Genomic DNA, 14,634 nt, shown 5'->3' with positions numbered 1-14,634 from the left:
AAGAAAAAGGCTCATGCTGGGAGCACTCCTCTGGCCTCAGTCTCTTTGTTCTCTTTGTGGCGTGTACAAACGTCTGGAATGCTTGTCTGCACGCAAGAGGTGCAGACCCGAATGTGGGGCAATTATTCACTCCTTCTAAGTGGGCAGGCTGTGTGAAACTAGAACATGCAGAATTTTCTGTTCTTCTTTTTAAGAAATCACATTTATCAAAGAATTTGGCATATTCCCATACTACTCCCTTCTTCCTTCCCTCCTCCCTTTCCTTCCTTTCCTTCCTTTCCTTCTTTTCCTTCCTTATCTCCCTTTCTCAGTTATTTTCAGGGAGGGTCTGCCTGCACAAGGCACTCTGTGAGGTCCTATAGGGGATCCAGAGATGACTCAGAGGGGCTCTGCTGTGCATGTTTTGTTCTGATGACCTATTCCTTGTTCTGCTTTTGGGTGTATGTTCAGGACTTGGTGTGCTAGCTCTTGGCAAACCTGAAAGCCACTTCAGTGAACAGTGTCGAGTCGAGATCTTCTGAACCCTGGAGGCCCCCCTCTGTAGAATGGACAGCACTCTTACCTGGGCCCTTAGCCAGCTTCCCACACCTTCTCCCCCTCGGCGACTGGTCCTGATCCCTCTAGCCCCAGAAGATCACTGGGCTCATCTTGCCTCCCAGGCTGCTTTACTCTTCCCTCTTCCTGAGCTGTTCCTGCTGATTCCTTCTACTTCTGCCTCTTCTCACTTTGACTCTTTTCCTGATCCACATTGATCATTTCCGATGAGCCAGCTTAGAATGAAAAAATAAACTTTCTAATGACCTGCTTCTTCTTTACCCATTGTTATTTATTCCAGGGAACAAAGATATTAAAGGTAAAGAGAAGTCATCCTAAGTTCATTTGTTCTTTTCTATAGTCCTCCCCCCATCCTAAAGTTACTTCCCAACCACTGAACATTAGGCAGTATATGTATTTTTAAAGAGTGGAAAGGGCATGAAGTGTAAAGAATGAGAGTCCACAATGTGATTTAAACCTTATCTGCAGGTTAAAAAATGCTTAAAATTTATATCTGGAATAGAATTCAAAACAGGCACACATTCTACTTGAAAATTTAATTCCAAGAACTTAATTTGGCTGGAAATAACTGGTAAGACCCACTATTTTTTAAAAAAATTATATAGTCATAGCCAGAGTGTTTTCTTGCACACCTGCCAACCCCTGGGAAGGCAGCCTCTCTCCTCTCCTGCTAATCAAATTCATGCCCAAGGCAAAGTCCCACCCCTCTCTAAGGGCTGCCTGGGCATCCATCAGCTCCTTGAGGTGCAGCCTCTACGTCATCTTGCACCCCAGCAACAGCAAAGTCAGTACCTAATAGGGTCTCAGTAGAAGTGTGGGGAATTAATAAATGAGGAACCTTCTCCAGCTTCCTGTAATCATTCCCCTGCTAGACTCCAGTGTGTTCAGTGTCTGTACAACTCATTCAAAAACTAATGTGTGCCTGACATTGCTAATTAGCCCCCCTGTGACTGAATGCTTTGTCCTTTCCACCCAGATTGCCAGTTCCTTGAAGAGGAGAGTGTTTCTTTCATTTTTTCTCTCCATATTTCTCTCTGTTGTCTAGTGCAGAGATGGCGCTCACAAATATTGATTTGTATCCTGTTCCTTTTTGCTTGACAGCAGTGTCTGTTGGGAACCATGTTCAGAACACCAATTTAGCAGAAGCCACAACTTTATTGGAAATACATCCATACAAGGAGTCTGGCCTCCATGCATTTTAAATGGAGAGATACATTTTTACTGGCCAGTTGGTGTTTAATTTGACTCATTTATGAAGCAATTGCTCTGCGCCTGACATTGAACCAGGCAATGTTCCAGTCTCCCACCTTGCTGCTCACCTGTGATTTGGGGATAGTGCTAGTCCTTACCAGGGGGCCATAGAGGGCCAGTGGGCAGTGTACACACTTCCAGACACCTGGCCGGGACCTTTCTGGGTGGTAATGTGGACCAGCTTTTTCCCTAGTGTAGGCAGGCCCCTTTTGGGTGGTGCCAGAGTGCTGTCCCCACCGCCCCCACCCTCGGTCAGTCTCTGGGGGGCAGAGTAGATTTTGCAGCAAGTTAGATGGCTTGACTCCAAGAAGTCTGTATTGTGGCTTTTCAGGAATTGTCAAAGTTGTCTGCTTAAGAAATGATGTGCAAAGGGGAAATGAACTCTGGCAAGGCTAATAATGGGGATTTTAGACTGTGTTTTCACAGGTCAGCCAATCTTTTCTGTGTTAATTCACTGTATTTCTGTGTTAGTGCACTGGCGTGTTCTGTGGCAGAAGCACCTCCACTCTGCCTTCCCCCAGTTCCAACTGTTGTGCTGCAGCAAGATTTGGTTTGAATCTGGGCAGAGGCCCCCTTTTATGAGCTGCCCTTGGATTCTGTTACAGTGAGTCTGTGAAAGTGATCCTTGCCTTCCCCTTGCACACAAAGGCAGGGAGCTCTTTAAGGGAACTAACTGCCTGCTTTTCTGTAACTGCAAAGCCAGTGCTCCTGTGGGCTTTGCGACCCAAGCTTTTGCCTAAAAATGAGTGGGAAGGGGTCTTGAGAGGCCCCCACGACATCCCGGAGTAAGGCAGGGAGGGAGCTGACAGCCAGAGTGGATGGAGACCACCGGTCCCCAGGGGACCAGGTTCCGATTAGCTGCTTCTTGGGATGCTCAGTGTGCCAGCTGAGCATCCTGCCTGTGGTCCAGAGGGTGCTGGCGGCGCATCTTGCAGTATGCCTGTGTGGATTTGAGCCATCGCCCAGAGGCGAGTCCGCATTCAGACACGGCGGTGGACAGGCTTCCGGCCGGGCTGCGTGCAGACAGCACGAATGCTCAGCTCTAGGCGTCTGCAACAGCCTCCCGACTGCATGGATTTGGCTGTTTAATCAGCCGAGATTACTGCCCGGGAAGACTGGCGAGCCTGATCCGCGCTCCAGCTGCGGCGACAACTTCAGGGCTGGCTATTGACTTCTGTGGGTGCCCAGGGCTCCGTCCTGCGCTGCATCCGCTGCTGCCGCTTCCCGGGATCTGAAGTGGGCCACGAGGACTCCTCCGACGGCATCCCCGGGAAGGGGGGTGGGACAAGGAGGGGTTAAAAGACGAGCAGAAACCCACCCAACTACTCAACCTCTCGTGACTGCCTGCGCTCTGGGGTTCTGAGAGGGACCGTGCGCTGCCCGGGGAAGCAATGCAAGTCTCCATAGCCTGCACAGAGCACAATTTGAAGAGTCGGAATGGTGAGGACCGACTTCTGAGCAAGCAGAGCTCCAACGCCCCCAATGTGGTGAACGCAGCCCGGGCCAAATTCCGCACGGTCGCTATCATCGCGCGCAGCCTGGGGACGTTCACCCCTCAGCACCACATTTCTCTCAAAGAGTCCACCGCAAAGCAGACTGGCATGAAATATAGGTATGGATGTCAGATTCCCTCTGCCCGGGGTTTCCGCGGTCGGTACAGGTGCAGTAGAGACAGTTCCTCAGGTTTGCAAAGTGACTTCTTCATTGGTGGGTCGCTGAATTTAGAATTATCAGGCATCTCTGAAATAGCTTCCTAGGAGCGTGGTTGTGTTGGGATGTGTGTGGATAGGATTTTTTTTTAATGCGGCCCTTTGTGTATATTCTGAAGTGTTAGGAACACCTTAGGAGCTGTATGCATTCCAGCCTGCAGAGAAAAACGCGACCGCCGGCAACGGGCATTGAGACCAGGGCAGGTTTGCAACAGCGTGTGGTTGTCCTATTTTATGGTACATGTCGTAGTTTCTGTGGTTATACTATTAAAAATAGTTTCCCATCTAGTGCTGCATTCTGATTTATCTTTGGAGAGACCAAGTAGCAAATGGCACGCAAGCTTTTGAGGAAGTTTTGTTGGAGGGAGAAACACCTTATAATGGCAATTTGAATTTAAATCTAACTTACTGCTGGAAATAAAATGTAGACTGTGTTGTGACGTATGGAGAAAAAAGTCAGTTGTTGTAATGCCATAGTTTCCTCATAAAATTTTAAGTCCCTCTTCTGCTCTTTTTCATAGTTGAAAGTCTTCTTGGTAATGGGTGATGCTCTCTTAAATGGGGAAGGACTTAAATTTGATACATAGAGAATTGCAGGATTCAGTTATGTGACTCCTGCTTCCTCATTAGATCTGCTTTGTACTGAGTTGTTCTGACTTTATTTTTTAAACTATTGTGCTTCTAATCTCTAAAAGAGTTTGGAGATGTGGAGAAGAAAAACGAATGATGTACCTTCCAAAGACTTTGCTCACCCTAGTTTGTAGATACAATTTCATCAATGATTTACATTTAACTGTCCAGCCTTTTCCTTAGGAACCAGGTTTTAGGATAGAAGGAACTGAATGCAGTTAAAATAATGTGTATCTAAAATTATTTCCCATGTGGGATTTTTGAAATAAGCACTTACACCAATTTCTATGAAACTTGTCCCTGAAAAAGTTTTCTTTGCAGAGTTATAGAAAAACTTCTTACTGCAAGAACTTCAGGCTCTGTTGTTTTGACAGGTTTCTGAGCTGTTAAGAAAGTAAGCTGTGAGTGGGGCTGGGGGCAGGGGCACTAAAAACCATGGCGAAAGCCCTTTGCCCCAACCTCAGTACAGGAGCCTGACTCCAGGCAGCTCCCCAACTGTCAGCAGCTGGTCTCCGCTTTCCCGCTGTTTCCCTGATGCAGAGTGGGAGCCCACACTGACCATTTACTAGCCGGGACTGCATTCTCTGGGGCACACACCCAACCCCTGCCCCGTGGACACAGCACCACTCTGCTGCTCTGCACCCAGCTCCGCTGCCAGGTGAAGAGGTGCTGCTCGCTGTTTTTCTCCCAAGGTCCCCCTTGAAACGGGACCCTCAGGGTTAAGGCAAATTAGAGAGGTGATTCGAACTGTGACCTCCAGCACTTTAGCAGCATTTGTAAACCAGAAGAAATAATAAGTAACCCCCTTCATTTCTTGTGGCANGGGACTGCATTCTCCGGGGCACTGGCATTTCCTATTGCCTCTGTGGCACACACCCAACCCCTGCCCCGTGGACACAGCGCCACTCTGCTGCTCTGCACCCAGCTCCGCTGCCAGGTGAAGAGGTGCTGCTCGCTGTTTTTCTCCCAAGGTCCCCCTTGAAACGGGACCCTCAGGGTTAAGGCAAATTAGAGAGGTGATTCGAACTGTGACCTCCAGCACTTTAGCAGCATTTGTAAACCAGAAGAAATAATAAGTAACCCCCTTCATTTCTTGTGGCAGAGTTTCATGGTTGCTTTGGGATTGTTGTACTGGAAGAGTTTGGCCTTATGAAGGCTTTCAGAGGCAGGTTTTCATGAAGGGTTTTCTCATAACACTTACAGTTCAGATCAAATGGGATGATAGTTGTCCCTTTCCCAAAAGCCCAGTGTGCTAGTAAGATTCACATGGGGCCCCTTTGTTACTGGTAACTAAGGTCAGTCTTCTCTGACAAAGTGAGCCTCGTGCGGTCTGCGGTGTACTTGGAATTCAATATGCTGTTTGTTGTTTATGTTGACTGGACCTGATACCTGGTCTCTACTTCCCTTCTTATTCTGGACCCTTCCATGACAAGCAGGTGGGTTTGTGTGTGAGAGAGTATGACTTAACTCCTCTCTTTCAAATTCCACTCAGAGTGTCCTCTGGGAAAGGAATCACAAGCTTGTGCCAAATGTACACAAAGATTTTCTTAGTGTCAGAAAGAGGTGGGAGGAGAGAGAAAATAACCACGTACTTTATAAAAAATGATGGAAATAGTTTTATCAGCCAAGCTAGCCTTTTCTGTGACATTGATGTCACTAAAATATAATGTTCATGTGTAGACTATTGATTAATGGTAATAGCAAAAAAAAATGCCATAGAATTAGGAAAGCTTGGGGAAGTAATCAGGAGACTGTCTGAAGGAACTAGAGTGGAAAGTCATTGACTAATTGTATTTATAATAATGTTCTCATCCTTGAAAATTATTTCTATAGGCATAGCTTAATCTAGGATCCATAAACCTTTTAGAAGGTCAAAATTGTTATAGTTTTGTACATTTTTTCAAGGAGAGGGTTCATAGATTTCATTAAAATTTGAAAAGTGTCTACCACTCAAAAACTGTCAAAGGGCAGTGTGAGAGAGTAAAGCAGTATTCATTTAGTCAACAGTTATTTACCGGGCCCCTAGTCTGTCCCAAGAACCTTACTAAAACTGGGTACACAAAGGTATAGCAACAGGCAAGGTCTGGAACTTACGTTAAGGTTGGGAAAACACACCATGAATGAGAAAACAAATACATAATAATCCATTGTGAGATATTCCTATGAAGACTGTATTTTGGGGTGATTGTCATGTCTGGGCCAACGTGGTTTATCAATTTGAGGCTGTCATCTCTGCTGCAGTCTCAGGATTACGGTGGCATCCTGGGGCGTGGGTTATTGTGTCCACATTTGCCACCTGTTTTTGTCACCCCAAGGACTTCTTCCAGGTTTCAGCGCTGCTACAAGGTGCTATCTGGCCTTTGAGGACTTACTTATAACCCTGACAAATGAGTAGAGAGCGTTATGATTTTTATAAGGCAACTCCTATCAAAATTTGTGATTACTCCTCATTAATCAGGAACTCATGAACTTGAGATTTTAGAAATGCATGTATTTGTATGAAGCATCTGAATTCTGCAAGAATAAAATGCTCAAAGTCACGATTAACCCCACACTACTCTTGTGCAAGAATCTTGCATAAAATTAGCTGTTGTTTCAAGGCTAAAGATGGAAAAAATTCCACTAGGACAATCTGCTACTCAAATGGTACTGTCAGCCCAAAGAACAAGATTCCACCTAACATTTATCCTGAGGACCATCCTGTGTGCTAATAACAGAAGCATTGCATTACTTACAGAGTTTACATTTGTGCTTTACCAAGGCATGTGTGTTTTGTTACAATGCATATGTTAATTGTGTGTGTGCTTTTAATCTCAGACTTCATCACACTACGTTAGAGTTTGATGTAAATCTGCAACCATACATGATAGACGTAGACACACACGTGAACTTTTCATCCTACAAAAGCCAAATCACTCAGAACACAAGTTAAGTCAGGTTGGTTTGGTTGCTTTTGCTTGTTTGGTTGTTGGTGTTTTGTTTTGTTTTTTAATTTTTAGCATGATCCAGCTAGTAGTGTTTGATGTGGTTTCGGCACTTTCGTCATTCCGAATTGAGCACATTTGTACTGAGAAGCTACCTCCAGTTCTATAGTTGTTACTTTTGTTCTAGGGCATTTGAGTATTGATGAACCCAAATTCACTGAGAGGAATTTTATCTGTAATGTATACATTCATGTCAATGTAACCTTGGGCTGTATAGTTACATAAAACATACTTTAGAATCCTTAAGAATTCTTTCCCAGAAGAAATTATTGCCTCAGTAACAATCTAAATTCCACTAAAACCATCTCTTTTTTCAGGTTTCTAGGTTAATCACATTACCAGTTTTTGTCATCATTTAAAAACTTTTTTGAAATAATTACATGTTCACAGGAATTCACACACATACACACGCATGCATGGGGAATTTCCATGTACTCTAGTCCAGTTTTATATCGGTCACATCTTGCATAACAATAGTACAGCATCAAAACTAGTGAACTGATGGTGACACAGTCAACAGACTGTTCATATTTAACCAGTTACACATATACTCATGTGTGCGTATGTTTATTTGTCTGTGCAACTTTATCACACGCAGAACTTTGTGTAACTAACACCACCATAAAGAAATAGAATTCTTCCATTACCACAAACGACCCCATTATAGCCACTAATCTATGATTTATCTCTATGATTTTGTTGTTTCAAAACATTATATAAATGGAATGATACAGTTTTAGAAATATTTGGGATTGTTTTTTTTCCCCACTTAGCGTAACTCTCTTGAGATCCATCCACATCTCTGTGCATATTAATAATTCATTTCTTTTGAGTTCTAAGTAGTATTCTATGGTGTGGAGTTTCCACAGTATTTTTTAACCACTCATCCACTGAAGGAAAATCAAGTTGTCATCACCACTACTTTTAGGATGCATAAGAGACCATCAGATTATAACATTACTTCCAAATCCTTTCCCCTGGCATTCCATAGCTCAGGAGATCAAATTTAAATGACCTAACGTGGCACCTGAGATTCTTCACGGTCTGACTGTCATCAAGCTTTCCCATCGCTAGGTTTTGTTTTCTCGTCTTACCTCCAACTTCCTGCTTTATCAGAAGTACCTAGTTATGAAAGTTCTGCTCACAGTGCCCTGAACCTTCTTGTTTTCTTATGTCCCTGTGTCATTTTTCATGCTGGTCCTTCTGCCCTGGAATTCTCCTACCCTTCTTTATAAGTCAGGTAAACTCCTGTGCATCCCTTAAGACCAGCTCTAGCGTATTTTTCTCTGTGAAACATTCCTTGACTCCCTCCCAGATAGCATTAAATATTTAGTCTTTAGTGCCCTTACTGACTCTGGTCCTTATTTCTGTTATGGAAATGACTGATAGCATAATACTGCTATTATATATCTGCATTTGTGTCTTCCCATTAGTTTGTGAACAGCATGACGTCTGGATTTTATTTATCCCTGTAACCCAGAGTCTAACCTGGCACCTAGCACATAATAGCTACTTAATAAATATTTGGAACATGACTACCCACGTGGGAAACTCTGTTAAGTGCTGGAGACACAGAGAGTGAGAGTCTTCTATTAAGTATTTATAGTTTAGTCTGAGTAGTTTTCTACACAAAAGCTGATATATGAAGTGATAAGAATAAATCTTGCTGTGGTGTTGGGAGACCTCATTCACTAAGGGCTATTGGAGTCAGGGAGAGGTTCCATGAGAAGGGAGAGTGGAGCTTGGCACTGAGGAAGAAAAACTACCAAGATGAGCAGAGGGGAGGAGGACAGCAGACTTCGGCAGGGGCAACTGCATCTCCAAAACACTGGGCATGGAGTGGTGAGAAACAATGGAATAGGACCCAGAGCTCATGCAGGGAAGTGGTGAGAGAGCACAATGTAGAAGTGAAGAGGGGTCAGATTATGGTACCTTGGAGGTCAGGCTAAGCAATGTAGTCACAAGGAAAACATCAGCCAAGGTGGAACCATTACTGATTTTTGATCAGAGTGTCTGGTTACAACGTTCTGTTAAGAGAGGTCTAAATCTGCAGTTATTCCAAAAAGAAAAAGCTAATAAGAGTTTTAAGTTTGAAATAAGAGACTTCTGTTGAATTCCACGGCACTCTCTATTTTCCTACAGAGAAGCAAGACTACATAGAAAAGACACAGGCCAGATGCCTTTTCCACGCCATTCCTTTCCCAGCCTCTTAAAGCACACGTCTCCTCCATGGTTCTTTACCTCCCACGGGTGGTGGGCAGAGTTTGAATCAAAGCAATTGAACTGAGATCAGCCTTGTCAGCCGATTACATAAAAGGCACTGTGTGTGTGTGTGCACATGCCTCCGTATAGGGAAAAGTGGGAGGAAACAGGTGGGCTGAAGTGGAGGAGGAGGAGAAGAGCCAGCCCTGTGGCTGGGTTTCAAATAGAAAAATTTGACTTTAGTCCAGAGAAGACAGCAGTGTGGTTATTTAAAATGCCTTTTTTTCCTGTTTCTGGTGAAGAATACAATTGTCATTTCCGCTAACTCTCCTCATGGGTGTGGGCCTTCCTCTCTTCCCAAAGCAAAAGGCTGAGAATGGGGAGGGACCGTTCCAAAAATTACTTGCTGATTCAATCTCCTGGAGTGTATCCCACCTCTGCAAGGCACCAGTCAGAAGTCTGGCGTCCCTGGGATGGTGAGAAAATGGTAGGAGGAAAGGAGCCTTCTGGAAGTCGTCAGGCAAATGCCACTACAGTTCCGTGGCTGTGTGTGGTGTGTGTGTGTACGTGTGTGAGTGTCCAGGTGTGAGTAAAGGGAGCCATCCAAAGGGTTTCCAGAAGCAGCTCATCGTCCAGCTGCAACATTTAATTGGGTTGCTTCCAATGGAGTCCTTCCTCCCAAATCCACTCAGTGGCCCCCGTGGAAGTGCGCTTATTTTACAGGTACCATTTTGTAAAAATGTCTGCAAATACTTTAATTTGTGGTGAAATGTTCAGAGGGGAAAAAGTAACATTAGACTTAAAAGGAAAATCAGATTAGTAAATATAGCTGATTTTTCAGTTCATTTTAATGAACTCATCGTCTATCATTAATATATTAATTCATGAAAGTATGGGTTTGGGTCCAGTAAATCTGATTAAAATATAGGACTCCTGATTTCTTTGAATATTATTCAAAACTCCTTTTAGGAGAGAAAACCCCTTTGTGACAAGAATCCAATATGTAAGCATTGATTCATACCTTTCCTACAAGAATTTAAAAGCCATTCTGATAGTTATCAGGCATCAAAAATTGTTCAAGGTGGCAAATTAATCACATTGTAGGCTTAAAAAGCATCACTGTCCCCAGTTTTCCATTCTTTTTGGAATTAGGAAATAGAGTGACAGAGACTGAGGAATTTCAGACAAAAGTCTTTAAAGTTTCCATTTCAGTGTTCAGAATGACCAGTCCTGTGTGATCACTAGCAATGAAGGAGTTAGCAGTGGACGTTAGCAGTGAGGGGACTTCAGGTACCTTCTAGAACAGCCGTGGTACTTTATAGAAAATGGCCAGTTCCTTGGTCGGAGTTACTCAGGGAGCTGATGGAAAGGTCAGGGCCAAACTCAGGTCTCCTGACGCCATGGGCAGGACTCCCTGCACTTCTTTAGTTTCTATACCGCAGCTTCCTGGCTATGCCCCATTTTTCAACATGGGAAAGAAGTACTGTTCACTAAAGGCTTCTAGAAGGGACCATTTCCGTCTATACATATGCACGGTTTGCAGTTTAAGCTTTTATCTCTAGAAGATGCAAAGCCATGCTGTGCACTGAGCGAGACAGAACAGCTTTCTTTAGCTCCCTTGGAGCTGTATGGCCCCCAAAGTGTCCTCACGATAACTCTCTACTTCTACACATTCTGAAGCTGGCCATAAATTAACTTCCAGATGACAGTGTGCTTAGCGTCACAATGTGTAAAGAACTGGTTTCTCCAAAAGAGATCTACAGAACCATGGATACAGATAATTGGACACTTCAACGTGCCAATCTTGGATATGAAAAGTTCATTTCGGCATTCAGTTCTGACCCTACTTTACTCTCCTTCATGCTTTTAGAGATTACTTTGAAATCTTGTTGTTGAGACTCAGAATCAAATACATTAAAAAATCCTCTTTGTAGGATGGTTTGCAGTTACTCAGATTGGAAACCAAAACAGAAGCCCAGCAGTGATTTTTTCTCCTTTGGACTCGACTGTTAGGGAGGACTCCGAGAGCGCTCGCACGGGCCATCTGGTCCAGCCCTCACGAGAAATCTGCTCTGTTTTTCCATTTGCACTGTGCAGCAAGTACTTGTAAAGGCCCCTGAAGAAATACTGTGTAATCTCCTTTCACAGCAGACATGAAAAAAAATTGGCTCTTCTTTCTAAGAATTAGAATCATTCATTAAGCTCTGAAATCCTCAGAGGAAGCAATAAGGTGAGGGTTTTTAGAATTCTCCTCTAGTGTCTGGCCTTCATAATCAAGTCAGGTTAGAAAGTGAAAATAGGAGATTGGGGGCAGGGAGCAAAGAAAGCAAGGGCACAGCAGGGAGGCAAGGGTGGCCCTCAGTGGCACATCTAGATCCCAAGCCCCTGGGACACCAGGTAGGAGACCCCGTCCATTCTGGTTTCAGCACCGCTCACCTGGCTTGACTGTTCCACTGCTGAACTATCCAAGAGTGAAAAAAAATATTATGAGGACAAGATCCTTCTTGCAGTTGACTCAGCTTGTTCCAAGCTGTATTGGAAGGTTCTTGGTCTGTCCTTGATTGAGACAGAAAACAAGCCTGCTGTGATTTCCTGCGTCATAAGGCTGCTGGTACTTGAAAATCCTTCTAATTTCCAGAATGGTTCCCATTCTTTCCTCCTAGATTTCATGTTCTGACTCCCATCTGTGAGCATGACTCTCATCCTTTAAGTCCTCCAGAGCAGGATACAATTCCAAGTGAAGCACTAGACTTTTCAATGCAGAAGAGTGACTTGTCCTAATATCAGAAACATGCTCTGTCCCCTTGTTTGCATATTGTGGTCATGCTTACTGTGTAAGGGGAAAAAACATTTTTAATATTGTGAGACAACCTCTGAAAAAGTGCTGTGAGACTTTTAAAATAATTCTAACCCCTTTGTTAGAACCATGGAGCATGAGTGGTGATGACACAGTAACTCTTATAAGATCATCAGCCCTAAATGTTGTAGTGGTGACAACTGAAGTCTCCAGGTTGGAGAATTATGATGAGGTCAAATTCGATATATGGGTTTCAATGGTAGTGGAGTAGCCACGTAAAAACTAAAAACTTATAGTACAATTAATTTGACTTTGCTGTACTTATATAGAGAAGTGTTTTTATTTTTTCATCTAGCAGGTTTAAATGTGAAGGTGACTGTATATGGCTAGTATTACTTACAAGAAAAGTTTTCTTTTTAAAAAAATATTTTTATTTATTTATTTTTAGAGAGAGGGGAAGGGAAGGAGAAAGAGTGGGAGAGAAACATCAATGTGTGGTTGCTTCTCATGTGTCCCCTACTGGGGACCTGGCCTGCAACCCAGGCATGTGCCCTGCCTGGGAATCGAACCAGTGACCCTTTGCTTCACAGGCCCATGCTCAATCCACTGAGCTACACCAGCCAGGGCAAGAAAAGTTTTCTGAATTGACCATTCTCCAGGAGAGTACCCTCAAAGGCACTTGGCTGCAGGAAATTCCAAGCACAATGTTTTTCAGGACGAGTTTGTATCTACTGGAAAGCCCATTTGGTTTAAAAGAGCTCTTATATAAGAAAAGCAGGCTTCCCCCCATTATTAGCATATGTCCCCCAGGAACATATGCTAATAAAGCACCCTCTTTCCAACTTCTTTGAAATGAGTTTCCACTCTAAAGTTGATTTTTATGTCACTGGGTTTTGTTGTTGTTGGTATCTTTGTCCTGAGACCAGAGCAGCAAGCTTGTTATAAAAATCAATTGGGTAAATAATACGGCTTTAATGAATGCTACTTCTCTCTCGGCTCAAGAACCAGTGATGAATTCCTCTGAGACATTTGACGAAATAGGCTTTTGACTCACTCCTATTCCACCTCCCATGTCTACACGCACAAGCACATCTGCATCACAGAGTCTTTGCATTTACCGAAAAGGCTGAAAGTGCCAGAGGAAGTCTTAGTTCGATTCCAGAGCATTTTCATCTTGGTGGAAAACATCTATGTTCAGTTTTAATGAAGAAAATAAATGCATGGTAAAGGGACTCAAACGAAAGTGGGTGTTGGGAAATTCATGGTCTAACTTCCCACTCAACAGTGGCTTATCTTTTGTTCCCAAGGAAGAAGGTTAAGGTTTCAGATTTCACTCAAATATAATTTCTCCACGAGCAGTCTTCTGGAAATCAGGAGGCTTGGTTCTCTACGTCTCTGAAAGCACAGGCTCGTTCCTTAACCAGAGAGACAAATGACTACCTGCCTGAGGACTCCAGGTTTGACCAGACGTTCCCTGAGGCTTCAGCGAGACCTTCTATGGTCCTATTTCAAAACAAGTAACATAAAAGGGAATACACCGAGTATCATTTCCTATGCTGCTGCAACAAACTACCATGACATTAGCATCTTAAAACAACACATATTTATTCTCACAGTGCAGGAAGTCCGAAGTCTCAAATCTAGGTGTCAGGAGGCCTGTGTTCCTTCGGCAGCTGCAGGGTAGAAATTCGTGGCCTCCCCTTTTCCTGCTTCTAGAGGCCTCTTAGCTCACGGCTCTTTCCTCCACCTCTTCAACTTCCGATTTTGTCTTCACCCCTTTTTTTCACTTTGATCCTCTTGTCTTCCCCTTGTAAGAGTAATCTCTCTATCTCCAAATCTTTAACTGAATCACACTTGTAAAGTCCCATTTCCTGTGTATGTTGATATTATTCCCAAGTTTCACAAATTAGGACATGACCATCCTTCAGGGCCATTATGCAGCTTACCACACATATCATGCAAATACGTGACAAGCGAGAGGAAAGAGTTAAGGGAACCCCAAAGAATCAAACATTGCATCCTCATCACTTTCTCTAAGACTTATTGAGGTGAGGCAAGACAGCTAAAGGAATAATGAGGTTGTTGAAAAGGCAGGGCAGTTGAGCCCTGGATGGGTGACTCACTTGATTGGAGCATCAGCCTGTATACCCAAGGGTTGCTGGTTTCCATCTCTGATCAGGGCCCATAGGCTGCAGGCACCTATAGCCTCGGTTTGGGCACCTCTGGGAGGCAGCCAATTGATGTCTACCTCCCCCCACCCCCACCTTTCCTCGTGCTCTAAAAATCAATAAGCATATACTTGGGTAAGGATTAAAAAATGCAGGGTACTCAAGATTTCAGTGTACAAGGCTATAGTTTAGGTTTTGAATCAGAATAAAAGTTTCTTTTTACAGTATTGTAGCCCAAGTGTGAAAAGTTTAAACAGCTTAGTTTGGCCTTGGCAATTACTATGATGGCAGTTACCTACCACCTGAATCTGCTCTGCTCCTTAGATTCCTTAATGCAG

General features: G+C 43.7%; 1 protein-coding gene across 2 annotated transcripts in view; it reads left to right on the top strand.

Moving 5' to 3' along the window:
* The window catches only part of KCNAB1 (potassium voltage-gated channel subfamily A regulatory beta subunit 1), a 312,471-nt gene that overhangs the window by 92,065 nt on the left and 205,772 nt on the right, over nt 1-14,634 (top strand). The window contains exon 1 of one of the 2 annotated variants that reach the window (XM_037046674.1): nt 2,402-3,418. The exons of the other annotated variant lie outside the window; for it this stretch is intronic. Within the exon in view, the coding sequence (XP_036902569.1) occupies nt 3,198-3,418 (221 nt within the window). The 5' untranslated portion in view covers nt 2,402-3,197. Of the gene's footprint in view, nt 1-2,401; nt 3,419-14,634 lie in introns of those variants that run through there. 2 annotated transcript variants of the gene reach the window in all.

Source organism: Sturnira hondurensis, unplaced genomic scaffold, assembly GCF_014824575.4.
Source record: "Sturnira hondurensis isolate 20B ecotype Veracruz unplaced genomic scaffold, ASM1482457v3 Scaffold0005279, whole genome shotgun sequence".
Classification (NCBI taxonomy): Eukaryota; Metazoa; Chordata; class Mammalia; order Chiroptera; family Phyllostomidae; genus Sturnira; species Sturnira hondurensis.
This window is presented reverse-complemented; position numbering and strand designations above follow the sequence as displayed.